Source organism: Poecilia formosa, unplaced genomic scaffold, assembly GCF_000485575.1.
Source record: "Poecilia formosa unplaced genomic scaffold, Poecilia_formosa-5.1.2 Scaffold12, whole genome shotgun sequence".
NCBI lineage: Eukaryota > Metazoa > Chordata > Actinopteri > Cyprinodontiformes > Poeciliidae > Poecilia > Poecilia formosa.
The window spans coordinates 4,422,874-4,436,958 of NW_006799951.1; the positions used below are offsets into that span (position 1 = coordinate 4,422,874).

At 37.4% G+C, this 14,085-nt stretch overlaps 1 protein-coding gene across 2 annotated transcripts in view; it reads right to left on the bottom strand.

The window, feature by feature from the left end:
• The window catches only part of grid1a (glutamate receptor, ionotropic, delta 1a), a 233,530-nt gene that overhangs the window by 73,569 nt on the left and 145,876 nt on the right, over nucleotides 1-14,085 (bottom strand). For both annotated transcript variants that reach the window (XM_016668021.1, XM_016668022.1), the window contains exon 4: nucleotides 2,631-2,836. In XM_016668021.1, the coding sequence (XP_016523507.1) occupies nucleotides 2,631-2,836 (206 nt within the window). The remainder of the gene's footprint in view (nucleotides 1-2,630; nucleotides 2,837-14,085) is intronic.

The following is a 14,085-nucleotide window of genomic DNA, read 5'->3' on the forward strand; positions in this document are numbered from 1 at the left end:
GAGCATGAAATCAGCTGTTCTGTAAAGGTCTTCGAGGTTTGTTGAAGAACATTAGTGGGTAGACAGCAGGACTGTGACCAGAGATCTCAAACTCAAAATACCTAGAGTCTACATCAGGTAGACTCTAGGTATTACCATATAATATGGTAATATTACATTACCATATTATATGGTAATATAATAAGGTATTATATTACCACATAATAACTAGAAATATTACATGGTAAAATGGCTAATGGTTAATGACCTGTACTTGTTTAGCGCCTTATCAAGTCCATAGGAACCCAAAGCACTTCACACATAGTCAAAGAGCATCTGTGGCTACACTGACCGCCGCCACAGGACCCTCTGACCACCACCGGTAGGAAAGGCAGGTTTTACCCAAGAACACACACACACACACACACACAGGCGGACAGAGCGGGGATTGAACCCACAATCCATTGATTGATTCCTACCACCGTCCCCTCCATTGTCCCGGCCTGTGGTATTCCAAACTGTATTTCTAGTGATAAAAGCACAAAGTGCAGTTGCTTCTGAACTTTAAATATGCTTTTGAGCATAACTTTTTTTTCTTATTTTTACTGTAAAGCAAAAGCTATTTGTGGCTTTTACACAAAGCACTGGAAAACTTGCGGAAGGATGGGAGTAATTGTCCCAAACATACATTTTCTCTGCCTCTCCATTCACATCCCTGAACTTGGCTCTGAGCTTAGAAATGCTCTGTTTCTAGCACATTAGGAGCAGTTTCCACATTACTATAAAAGGGTTTGCAAATATTTGGAAAGCAGCTCCGTGTCTCTTCAAGTCTGCAAAACTCTTTCTGCAGCAATGACATCAATGTAATTCTCACAGCTGAATGCCGAGCCCACCTCCGCCAGAGCATTGCTTGCTGAAAAATGGCAAAAGGTTTTTTTTTCTGGGAGAGAGGACTTCCATTGAACCGAATTTCTGGAAAAGGCTTTGATATTTTCATAAGGTGCTTTGACAAGCAGGCCACAGTCCTGCAGTTCTTCATAGAGCACATACAACTCCTTTGCAATATCAACCACAAAAGCTAAGTCCGTCTTTTGAATCCTTGAGCAGGGGTACTTCCATCCTGCCCTGCACCATGAAGTGAGGCAGCTACATTAGTTTTAATACAATTTTGACTCTGGCAAAAAATAAAAAANAAAAAAAAAAAAAAGAGTTGCAAAAAAAAAGTATATATATATATATATAACAACATAACATATAACAATATAAAGTATTGGACAGAGTTCACAGCTCCAACGTTAACCCGTTCTGATTCATGTCTTATTCGAAATAGTGTTATGTAATGGTTGAGTTTTACCACCTCTGTTCAAATTAACATATATGATAGTGATGCTTTCATCAGAAAACAAAACAAAAAATATTGTTTAAAGCAGTCCTGATAGTGACTTTTAAAGAACCACAATGTTGTTCTTTTATTCATGTCAGCAGACAAAAATTTCAGTGAGATAAAATAATGTCTTCTTCAGCTGCTAACCTTTTCCAAAACACAAAGTTTTAAATATGCAAGAGCACAACTGTCAAAACACAAATGGCCTTTGCTGCACAGAGCTTAGTCTGATTTGTACCAATCTAATCACAGATGCATGAAGAAAAGAAAAAAAAAGGCCAGTGACAGACTTTGATCCTGTTAAATAGGCTGTGTAACTGCCACATTTTTATATTTACAACCACACATAAACTCCTCCTCAGAGGTTGAATTTGACATCCAAGTGTTTTTTATTTGGGTTAGAAAAATCGTCAATGCTTCACTGTCCTTGCCAGATGGGCAGAAGATTAACTGTCAGACTGTGATGTGTTTGCAGAGCTGAACAAGCCACTCGGATCACTTTCACACCAACATATTTTTCACTGCTTTCAGCACAGACTGTGCTACATAAGGGCCTTTTCAGTTCATCAAAAACACAACGCCATTTTATGCAGCAGGGGTATGGCCAAAGAGTCATCATGAAAAATCTGCCGCAATATGAAGTCCTAATTGAAGAAACAACACAATGTGTTTAATGCAAAACTTCACCATGTCTGACAACATAAAACGTGTTAAGAAAACTCTGAGCTACCCAAAGTTTATGTTCGTCAAAGCAAATAATTTTTGCATATTCGCACGTGGTGTTTGAAAGTTATCGATGCTTTTTGAGAATTCATTAAGAAAGTAATAAACGTCTTCTGGTGGGAACAAAAAAAGAAAAAGGATGTTTCAGTTCATAATCGTTTCTTTTACAATTCCTGGCAGACTTTTTATTTTCACAAGGTCAAATCAATCAAAGGTGAAACACATCTTGGTCTCACCTCTGCCATGTGTTCTGGGATTTGTCTGAGGTTGAAGCAGGTGCAGGCAGGATATTGGATCAATAGTAGTTGAAAATGCCAAATAAAACGGAGGTCGTTTATATTTCACTCGATTCCTGTCTTATGTTTTTATTGGGTGCAGTTCAGTTGTGACAATGTAATGTTAGACCTGAGGTCACCTAAGAGGTATCAGAATATTTTTTTTCATGCATGGATCCTTATATAACCAAATTATTGTCTTTCTTGCTCTTTGACTCTTTACTGGTGCTTCTGAACCCATAATGAACAGAGAGCTCACTGAATCCTACCTGGTGAATGAAGACCTGAGCTCCTCGAGGGCTCATGAGCAGCACGGCCCGTCGCAGAGTGTCCCGGTACCGGTTCAGCTCCTCCGTGCGCATCGTGTTGAAGAGATCGGTAAACACTCGGCTGACGTTGCGGTCCACCCTCTGCAGGGACACATCCAGGCCGAGCCGAGACGCTTGGTCCATGAAGGTTTGCAGTCCTCGGATATCTGAAGGGAAAACCGACATGGTCAGAACCACAAATAAAAAATAAAAAACTAAAAGAACTGAATACTCTTCAGGCTCTTTAGCCCTGGAGCATAAAACTTACAGATCTTGGTAAGCAGCCTGTGTCTTCAACACACGCAAACAATATTTTTAGGCTTTGTTCCAGGTGCTTGAAGGCAGATTTTGTTCTTTGCACCTGATCTAAAGCGTGACAAAACACAACGAGCACTCGTCGCTTTCTGCTTCCCAGCGTTTGCAGAATATGAACCTCCAGGCAGGTGTTGCCATCCCCAGAGAACTTTGTGCATGTGTCTAGTTTTAGTACACATAAAAACCACTCCAAAAACAAAAAAATCTGCACTCCGCACACAAATCAAAAGTGATGTGCAGCAGAGGGCTCCCGTTAAGCACAGCAGTCCCAGCGGTCACAGAGGGAAGCAGCTGCCCAGCATGTGCCAAGTCATGCTGCATTGTTAATGAGAGCTTAGAAAAATCACTGGATCCTTACTTTTTTGCATCCACTGAATATTTGTTTGTGTCCAACCATGTTGCACCTTTATAAGGGGTGATAAGTCATCCTTTGTAGACAAAGCTTCGAGAATTAAAAAGAACAAAAAAAAAAAAAAAACATACAGTAAACCTAAAAAAAACACTCGGCCCTCCTCCTACTACTCTACAGGAGAAAACTGAACTTTTTATGGTTGAATATTCAGGCAACAAAAGGGGAAAAAAAATCCCCTGATCTAATTGGAGAAGTAAATTATGTTTTTTTCGTGGCTTTTCTTTTGTCAGTACCTTGGGCAAACAAAAGGAGCAACATGATGAAGTACCATCTGAAGCAAACCATAAGAATTAGCTGTGCCGTTTGATTTTTCTTACAACTGATGTATTGCCATTTATCTTTCAGGTAGTAAACAGCTAACGGTTGCTGCTGGACTCTCCTCAGATTACAAATGCTCAAAGAGGAGAACAAAATGTGAAATTAAATCATTCATCATTCTGAAGTGTCAAACTCCTCCAGCAACGTTCTTTGAAATTCTTAAGAAATATGAAAACACAATACTTTCAATTGTCTAAACTGAAGTTGAACACATAGATGAACACATACTATGAATACAAACAGAGAAGTGTGTGCTTTCCTTTGACTACATGTGCAATATTCAGTCCATTGCTTTTCCGTCCTCCGTTTCACATCTTGACCCATAAAATATATATTTTTCGCTTCAAAGTGCGTTGCATTCAAGAGTTACTTAGTAAAACAGCGAGCACAAACAGATAACTTTATCTTGTGCACACGTCATCAGCTGTATTGATATTTTGAAGATGGATTTTTAAAGGGAGGGAGAACAGTCAACATTACTAGGATGTAATGCAGAGTGAAAGGGGGAGTCAAATATGAGAGGAGAATGTTAAAATTGTCAGTAAAAAATGAATTACAGTACATAACATGGTGTTGAACGTTTTAAAGAAAAAAAGTCAAGATCAAGATGGTGACATTTTAAAATGACTAACATTATTACTAACAGTTAGTATGGTTATATTACTGTAGCAGCAGTCTATGAATTTTCTAGATGGTAAGTATTTTATCGGTCTTCCGACGGGCTGCCAACATTTTTGAATCCCACGTTCCATGACAGATGAGGCCTTAAACTAGATATTAATGAAACATGGTTCTGCGATCCAGTTAGCCTTGCTGCTGAAGCTTCTTGGTGGTCTGCTGCGAAGCACAAAGTGTCACTGTAGAGATCTCTCTCCAGGTATTGCTTTGCAACTGATTGGAAACTTTGAATGTGAAGTTTTCACTCAAACCTGTTATCTTGCATTTTTTTCTGAATACTAAAGTTCCTTCAAAGAAGGCGAACCTGAGCAGCAAACCTTTCACTACCAGGTTCAGCGCTCATGTTGAAACCAGTTATCAGCATTATCTGAAAAGAAACTATAACTATTTATATTTATACCTATTTGTAACATTTTTGTGGGGAATTTTAATTCGATTTTTATTAAAGTGTTATGATTTAGGTGTGCAAGGTGTGTAAAATCATTACCGTCTTTGTTTTTAATAGCAGCTAAAATTTTGGTCATCTAAAGAAAATCCTTTAAACGGCTTGGGCCAAAGGAAAAACCAGAACAACATAAAAACATTTTGCAATAAGCAAACAAGGATTTTTAACCCCAGAGTTTAGGGTTTCATGTAAACCTACTCCAGGACTTCAATAGTCCTGGAGTAGGTTTTAAAGTCAATACTTTTGGAAGCTTTTCCACTGCTCAGCCTACAGCCATCAACAGGAGTGCAAAAAAGAAGATTAACAAGGAATTACAGAATTGATTACTTGTCACGATTAACCAAGCATCATTTTGAGAAACTACCCCTGAAAGTTTTTTTTTTGTTTTGTTTTTTTTTAACTCAACCTTTTTTTCAGCCTCCACTCTCACCCACTCTGTACATCTATCTTTCTGCTTCTTCTGGTTATCTGCTAAACAATAACTCAATCTTTAAAACCTGAGCTTACATAAAATAGCCATGACGATCCTCCAGCATGGCTTTTAGCCTCACATTGAACGTAAAGCAAACTCCCTCATGAATTTGAGAAAAGCAAAAATAACCATATCATGATCAAAAGGATGTTTTTTTTTTTCCTGTTTTTGCTTCACTGGGCTGTCAAGTAGTGAAAAAAAAAGCATAGAAAACATCTTCTGCACCAGTCTGTTTACTCAAGACTTGTGTTGAGCAGTGAAAGCAATCACTGCTATTCTTGCAATGATAGCGTCTGTTAATTATTTTCAATATGGATTTTTTTTTTTTTTGAATATCTGAAATCTAGCAGGCACAAAGAACAATCAGAACACAGAGCAGAGAGAAATTACTCCTTCAGCTTTAATTGCTTATTATTACAGATTTAGCTGTCATGTCAGCACAGGAGTTTAAATTAAATACAATTTTGTGCTGTAAACAGATGAAGCACAAAATATATCTTACTTCATGGTTATGAGATTCATTCATCATATCCATGTGGCAGTAAATCTGTTGATCGGGACTTCTGTTCAAGAATATGCCAACGACACTTACATTTGTAATAGCTTATGGGCAGTGATTATACCAACAAATATACATTTTTTTATTTATTTATGTTTTTTAGCTTTGGCACTTACATACAAGAAAATGAGATCTGTTTAGTGTGATATTTTATCTGGTTTTGACCCTGAATAACACAAATGTGGAAGGAATTGCTATAGAAACAAGATAATCAAAAGAAAGTAATGGATGAAAAAATGGTCAAAAGATAACACTAATCACGCAAAGAAAAAGCTCAGCTAAAAAATAAATGCAAAAAAAAAAAGAAATCATCATGGGTTACTAATACAGTAGCCCCTCTTCTCCTTTGTAATTTTCTGGGTTTTGTCTTGCAAAGGAATATTCATACAAAATATAAGAAAGAAAAAAAGCAACAAATAAAACCAGTTAAGATTGGAAGGAGAGAAAAAAAATCAAAATCAGACAGACGTGTTTATCTAATCAAACAAAAACAGTAGAACCATGACTCACACTGTAATGAGAGTTTCTTTTGACATCATATTTTCATTACTATCTATATCAATGTCATGACCAATCAATTGAGAAAAAGCATTATGGTGAAAATCCCCTATAAACTTCTGGTACTGTAGGCAATTTGTTTGTCTTGTCACCAGAGACTCACCAATAAACTTCAAAGATCTGATTTTTCCTTCTTAATAAAAAGGAAGACATCTACCATCAAAACAGGTCACTTTGTGTTCTAACTGGATAGAGCTGAAGTGATACCATCAAATATCCGCATGGACATGTGTTGAGTGCTGCTCTGTTACGACACACAGTGTGGAAGTTATTACATCTTTGTTTTCAATGGCGAGAAGTCAGATTGTGAGGCTTGGCCACACCCACATGCTTTGATGCAGTAAAAAGCTTTTGATAACTTTGATCTCCAATTCCTGAAGATTATACTGCCTCATTTTGAAGTCTCTAAATAGAGAGCTTTAGGAGGAGTTTGCTGAGATAACTGTGTAAAGGAGACAAAATGGCAGTTTTAATCCAAAGTGAGCAGCTTTCTCTGGGGTTGAAACATAGCTCCAATGGACTTTTTTTTGTAGGCCTTGACAAGCTAGATGCGTGTTCTGAATGTCATAATCCTAGGTGAAAGCATGGCTTGAGGCTGATTGCTTTAATGGTTTTTAAGGTGTGGAGGAGGAATTGGTGGTGGAGAGAGGAACATTTTGTGCCGATAGTCATTTTTCCATGCCACATACCTTCCAGTTGTGTCGCCCTTCTAAGAAGGTGGTCATGGCATGAAAGCCCACAAATATCAACCTGCTTATTGACATCATATCTTGTTTCCATCATGTTACACTTTTTCTATGGAATGCCATCTACCTTTCTATCATCACCTTTGAGGATGACCAAAAATTTATATTTTTTGGCTGAAAAGTTGATGCTGCTCTGATAAATTAAGAAGCTTTTCAAGTGTTTATATTTCAAAACAGAACCAAATGAAATGCATTTTCTATCCCCTACTGGACTCAATTGGACCATTACTCTTTCCTGAACCCAGTTTTATTTCTGTATCAACTGGACTGGCTTAAGGATGGCCAGCAGTGCCCCCTTTTGGATGGCAGGCAAAATACAACACTGAAAGAAGGTGTAAGCAGAGGTTATTAATTCATCAAATAGAACAAATTTTAATAAAAAATAACAACATTAATCGACAATTAATCTTAAGTTGATTACTTGGTATTTTGCAAGTAATCAATGGATAAGAGCCTCGGGTCACCTCTTTAAAAAAGGACAAAAGGCTTAAGCATTGTTTTCATTCAGTGGCTGAGACATTTCAAGATGTGATGATATCTTTTAATATCATTATTCTTTTTTACTGGTATCAGAGAGAGCAAAGCAGGCCAACAAAAAACAAGTTTCTCATCATCTAAGCAGTTCTTTAAGAACATTTTCATTTGAAAAACTGATACATTGTAGAACTAAAAACTCTTTGTTTCCATTACCTTTAATTATCCATTTTTCTAAAAGACTTTAGTTACCATATCAACATTTTCTGAACATATATGGCTTTTTCTGCAACTCCTTCAGTTATAATGCTCTTCTTGTCCTTTAGTTCAATAAAAAAAAGTCACTTTTGAATTAAAACAATTGTAATCTAGTATTGATTGCTGTGTAAATATTAAAGACATAAGTATTTTAGGTTGTGAGAGGAAAGAGTAATTCAAGTAATACAATTTTATTGACAGAAATTGAAATAGTTCAACATTAATCATTTTATTTTCTAACATTTCTGTATCCTAAGCAGAAACTCAGGATACAGCATTTTCCTTTTTTTTTTAATATGTGCTTGCACATCATTGTATCTGTGCAACTAACAGACAGAAAAAAAAGAAAATCTGCAGAAGAAAAATGTGCTTTTACACCTGCCAGATACTGTGAACAATAAAGCTGCAGTTTAATATCTATTGATCTATTGCACTGTCTACAGTGGTGGGCAAGACAAGTCTAGACTGGGATGTTATTGTGGCGAGGACAGAAACATAATACTATAATAATAATAATTTAGAGGATATTAAAGCTCAGCTCAAACTAAAGCCGGTATATTTAGGTTGAAAATTAACAACAATACTATTATGTTAACTTTTCTGCTTGTTAAAAAATGCAACTTTAAAAGGGAATTTCAGAACAAGTACACTTTTAAAAGAGTGTTCCTTGAACACGCCCGTCTCTCACAGTATAATTTACATTAAAAAAGTTTTTTTCTTTAGTCAAGAAGTAAAATCAATGTCAAACAGGGTTTAGTTTAAAGAAAAAATCTTTACATTTTATTAAGAATTTTTTCTTAGTAATCAGTCGTAAAATCTTTATTAGCATTACACCAAAAAACTTCACTTATTCTTGCTAAAATAAAGCAACAACAACTGACATACAGAATTTATTTGTGCAAGTGACAAAACGGGAAAATTCAGTGCTAGTAGGAAATTTAATTTAAGTTTGGTTTGTTTGAATCCATTTAGCAGGCCTACGACTTTTAAAGAGGGCAGAATATTCATGAACTGTATGTTGTTTAAAGTATTTTAAAGGAATAGATAGAAAAGTAAAAGAGTTAAATATTTATTTTCACTAAATGTCAAATTGATGTATTGATGCACTACACTGAGTGAAATATGTTGAGCCTTTATTTCTTATAATTTGGATAATTGTAGTTTACAGGGAATAAAAATGAAAAAATTCAAAGGCAGAAAAATGAATATTACATATTAACTATTTAATAAAGAATTTAAACGTATACCTACTATCTAATGGGCATATTACAGTCATGGTATAAAGTCTATTTACAGCCATGAGGACGACTGCTGACTTAACAGATGTCCAGAAGACAATTATTGACACCCTACACAAGGAGGGTAATCCCAAAAGGTCACTGTGCATCTGATGCTGCCAATAAAAAAAGCAGATTGCACACAGAGTGCTGTATAAAGCTGATAAAAAAAATTAAAAAAAAAAACTGATGGGAAGGAAAATGTGTTGTCATAAAAAGTTAATCAGCAAAAGGGCTAAGAATGCTTCGAAGTCATAACCCACAGACAAATCCTATTCACAAATGACACATGTTGCATTTTTTGTGTTAAACCACTTCTGAACCAGAGACTGGTGTGTTGCTCAGTCCTCTTTTCAGATGAAAGTAAAGTTTGCATTTTATTCTAAAGTCAAGGGTCCCAGAGTCTGGAGGAACAGTGCAGAGGCAAATAATTGAAGTTCAGTTTGCAGTCCCCAGTCAGAGATGTTCCAAAAGCTGGCTTAATGGTGTTCCTGTGCTTGGTTCATTAGCAAGCTAGTTTGACCTGAACTCATCGGGGTATTATCAAGAGGAAGGTGATCAGACCTAACAATGTAGATGACCTGAAGATTGCTATCAAAACAATCTGGGCTTTCACTACACCTCAGCAGTATCACATGCCCATCACATCAATGCCACGGTGCACTGATGCAGTAATTCATGCAAATGGTGGCCCAAACAAGTATTGATGCGTAGAAATTAACATACTTTTCAGAAGCCTAACATTTATGTTTGTAATGTGATTTTTTTAATGATCTTATGTAATATTCTAGTTTTCTGTAACACTGAATCTCAGAGTTGTACGCCTATACCTTCCAAAAATCAGGCAAATTGCAAAAATAATACATTTATGGAAGTGGTAATTTACTCTGGTGTGACCTCCCACATCACTTTCCAAATTGCCAACTTCCACATTTCATTGAATAGACTTGCTATAAACCCAGCATGAGATCCCTTTATGTTTGTCTTTGCTCAGAACCTGGCTGTTATAATAAATGCGTGTTTTACATCAGGAACCACCTCCTACTTGGGACCAAAAGCAGCTTAATCAATCTTAAACCTATTACCAGCCTAATTCTCTCCTCCTCTAAGAAATAGGCAGTCACCACAGGGAGGACAGAGACAGATGCTATGCAGCTGCTCTGCAGTCATTGGGTAACTTGACCAACCTGCCAAGAAGCCTGCTGATGCTCAAGAAAATTAAGCGTCGTTTAAGACTTACTACATTTGTGCTTTGACGTCTTTCATGCTTCTTTTCCTGTAATAAATTCCAATGCAATTTTGCACATGCTTTTGTCTCGGTTTTCCCCATCACCACATAATCAATAGCTAACTTCCTCTTCAATATCCATCCGCGAGCGCAAGACACCTAAGAAAACATTAGAAAGATGTAGAGAGCGATCCTGGAGCTTTGAAGCAAGAGCCTTGAACCATTTTAACAACTCTGCAACATGATCCTTAAGTACGTCACTTCCTTGACTTAAATTGTAACGTCGATATATATTTATTTAGGGCGTTGGGGGCGTGGGGAGGAAAAGCAACAACAATAAAACCGGCTCCCCATTGTTGTGTAAGCTCATTGAGCGCCCTGCAGGACCTCTGGGAGTCTAGACCCAGGATGTTTACTGGTAGTGAAACCTTCGTTGCAACTGGGTTCAACATTCTAGACTTTAATGGTCAAAAATGTTTAGTTGAGTGGTCAAAATGTCCAAAGTCAATGTATAAAAAAAACCCTTCAAATCTAAGTGTTTATTACTATAGCTCGGTCTAAACAATTGAATAATATTAAGAGGATGAAAATTCAATTAAACTCAGTCTTTAACCTGCTATCAACCTTTTTTTTATTTTACTTAGGAGAGGGATAATGTTCTTCCATAACATTTCACAAAGTTGGATCCTACCGAGGAGGGGCAATATCGCTAAACTGTCCAGAGTCCTCAGTTATTCCCTATATTTCTTCTCTTCCTCTTACGCCGCCGGTTTCCAGGATCCACTGCCCTCTATGTTTTGTGTGTTTCCCAGCTGCCACACACCTGACTTGAATAAATGGGTAATTAACAGGCTTCTTCAACACATGATGGCATGCTGAGGAGCTAATGCAAAAGCTAAATCAGGTGTCCCAGAGCAGGGACGCATCTAAAACATGACAGACAGGGAGCCCTGAGGAGCAGTGTTGAGAATCACTTTTATGGGATTTCTACTAGGATTTCTACTATGCCCAATTCAATTTGGCACTCAAGTAGCCTCTGATGGTTGTTAAGGAACCTTGGTGACCACAAGATACATCTCTTTGCTGTAGCGCAATAGCTAAAGATAAGATATATATAGTTTTGTTCAGCATAGTAGTCACTAGCTGAAATAAATTATCCTTTGCTGCACCATATTTTCTGAATAGTGCATAAAAATGCAATGTTTCTTGCCAGTCAGCTCAGAAAGTGAAACTCATATTTTATACTGAATCATCATTCATACAGTGACGTATTCTAAGCCTTTGTTTCTCGAAATTTTGATCTTTATGGCCTATAGATAAACAGAGTATATCAGAGAATTAGAATACTGTGAAAAATGTAACTTGTGGAAACTCATGGAGTCCTACCCTAATCAGCTAATTTACTCAAAACACCTGCAAAGGATTTCGGAGCCTTTTAGACAGTCGCTCACTCTGGATCAGTCGGCTACACAGTCACGGGGAAAAAACTGCTGACTTGACAGATGTCCAGAAGACGGTCAACAACAGGAGCGTAAGCAGAACCTGGTTGAGTGCGTATGACGTTGCTCTTTGCACAATGCAACCAAATGACCATCAGCCTTCCTTCCACGTTAGACTCATAATTTATAAGCCGTCTCCCAATTTAATTCACTTCTGTTCTTATGGGTTTTAAGGCTGATTATTTAAAAGATTAGCAATCCCATATGGCTGTAAGATAAGGAAACAATTAACAACCTAATCACTGGCATTTAAATTGTCGCAGAATACGAAGATTGATTCAAGTTAGTATGAACAGTGAAAAAAGTTACAAAAAAATGGCATAAATGACTTAATATCGTTAATATATTATGCTATCCATCTATAAAGTTTAATTTCTCAAAACAGATTTAAAGTTGTTGAAGAGGGGAAACACAGATTGGGCTATTTCTGTTATTAGAGTTAGACCCAGTAGAAACCATCTATCAACTGTTTAAGGACAGGCGCAGAAGAAATGTCCTCCCAGCAGGACCGACATCGACACCCGACCGAAGCACTGAGATCAGAGTACTTACATCAACTATATTTACACTCTCACGACCACAATCCCTTGTGAAAAAAACTAATTTATGATGTCCTTGATTGGGGGACGTAATGAGACACTTCTGGTTGCTCTCACAGGTGATAGCAGGAGCTGTTCAACGTGTCTTCAATTTAGCATTTGAAAATGGAAAATAAAAGCACTCCAGCAGCCACTGAATTACTCGCGTGTAAAGAGTATTTGGGCAGTCAACATGCTATCAGCAGCAGACAGGAGTGAGAGCTCTCTTGCAGAATTAATAAGACAAGTCAGAAGGCCAGGCAGGCCAGAGCTAAGATCTAAGTAAAATGGAAACTGGAGAAAGGCTAAAAAACCTAATTAACTTATAACACTCCAAGTAAAAGTTACACTTTGAATTTTAACACTTCTGTCTTCGTCTTTGGGTAAAAGCCAGCGTTTCGCCTGTGTAGTTGCAGATCAGCATGGTGCTTGAACATCCCTCGCTTTAAAAACAAACTACACAAATCTCACAACCTGTCTGCGAACAAACTGGTAAGTTGAGAGAAGCTTCAGTATGCCATCAGTTTTTTATCAAAAGTCACTGTTGTTCCATTTTTAATTGATTTTTATTCTGGATAACCTAACGGCCCCTCTTCTACACCGATAGTACTTCTGTCTGCTGTGGGTAAGACACTGGCTGCTCATTAGTACTTAATCAAACAAAATGTTACTTAAACAGCTTTCGGCAACAATGATTATGTTCATACAAATATTTACATGGTCAATTAGAACCCATTCTGCACGACGTTTGAGTGCAGAAACAATTGCAAGGCAACTGTGTGCTGTTTGCAATTAAGTGAGTATTTGCAATTAACAGTTGGAGTTGTGTGATGGCTCTTCTGTTTCAGAGTTGCATAAAGAATGTTAATCGCCTCTGTGTTTGGCTGTCCATTGAAAGCTTATTGTGTGGTTGTTAGATACATAGTGTTGGATTTGCATGGAAGTTAAATATTTAGTTCTTTCTGCTGGACGGATCACAGATCTGGACAAAAACAAACTTTGAAAGTCCTGCTTGCTGCTTTTCTGTTGTGCACATTTGTGCTGTTATTACAACTTCAATATCATTGTGAATGTCGAGAGCAGCTCGTTAAACATAAGTTTTGCGATGTGATAATTATTTTTGAAATGCGTAAGCTGAATGAGGCGAGATGTTCTGTCTGCCCAGACCCACAATATGCTGGCATCATTAAGCAGAAAACGACGGATCGAGTATGATTCCAGCACGTAGTTGTAGTTTTAGCAGCACTGAATGGTCCAATTTTTACTCGTTTGTTTACACTCGTGAAGTCCAAACATACATACATATTCCCTGTAGTTGCTTCGGGCCAAAGCCGGTCTGTGTTCACACCAGAAGTGGGCTGGACCAGAATTAACTTGGAAGCTGATTGAGACCACCTCATAAACTGGATCTCGGTCCAGTTGTTTGGTCAACACCAGGATGTGCTTGAGTGTATTCACATATGTACAAGGATCTGGACCAATAGGGGAAACGGACGGTGGGCGGGTTAGAGAGCACTAAATATATCTGGTGTGAAAACACCCTTACAGGTACAATGACAGATGAAAATGCCATGTATGCTCATCACTTGTTCCACATTG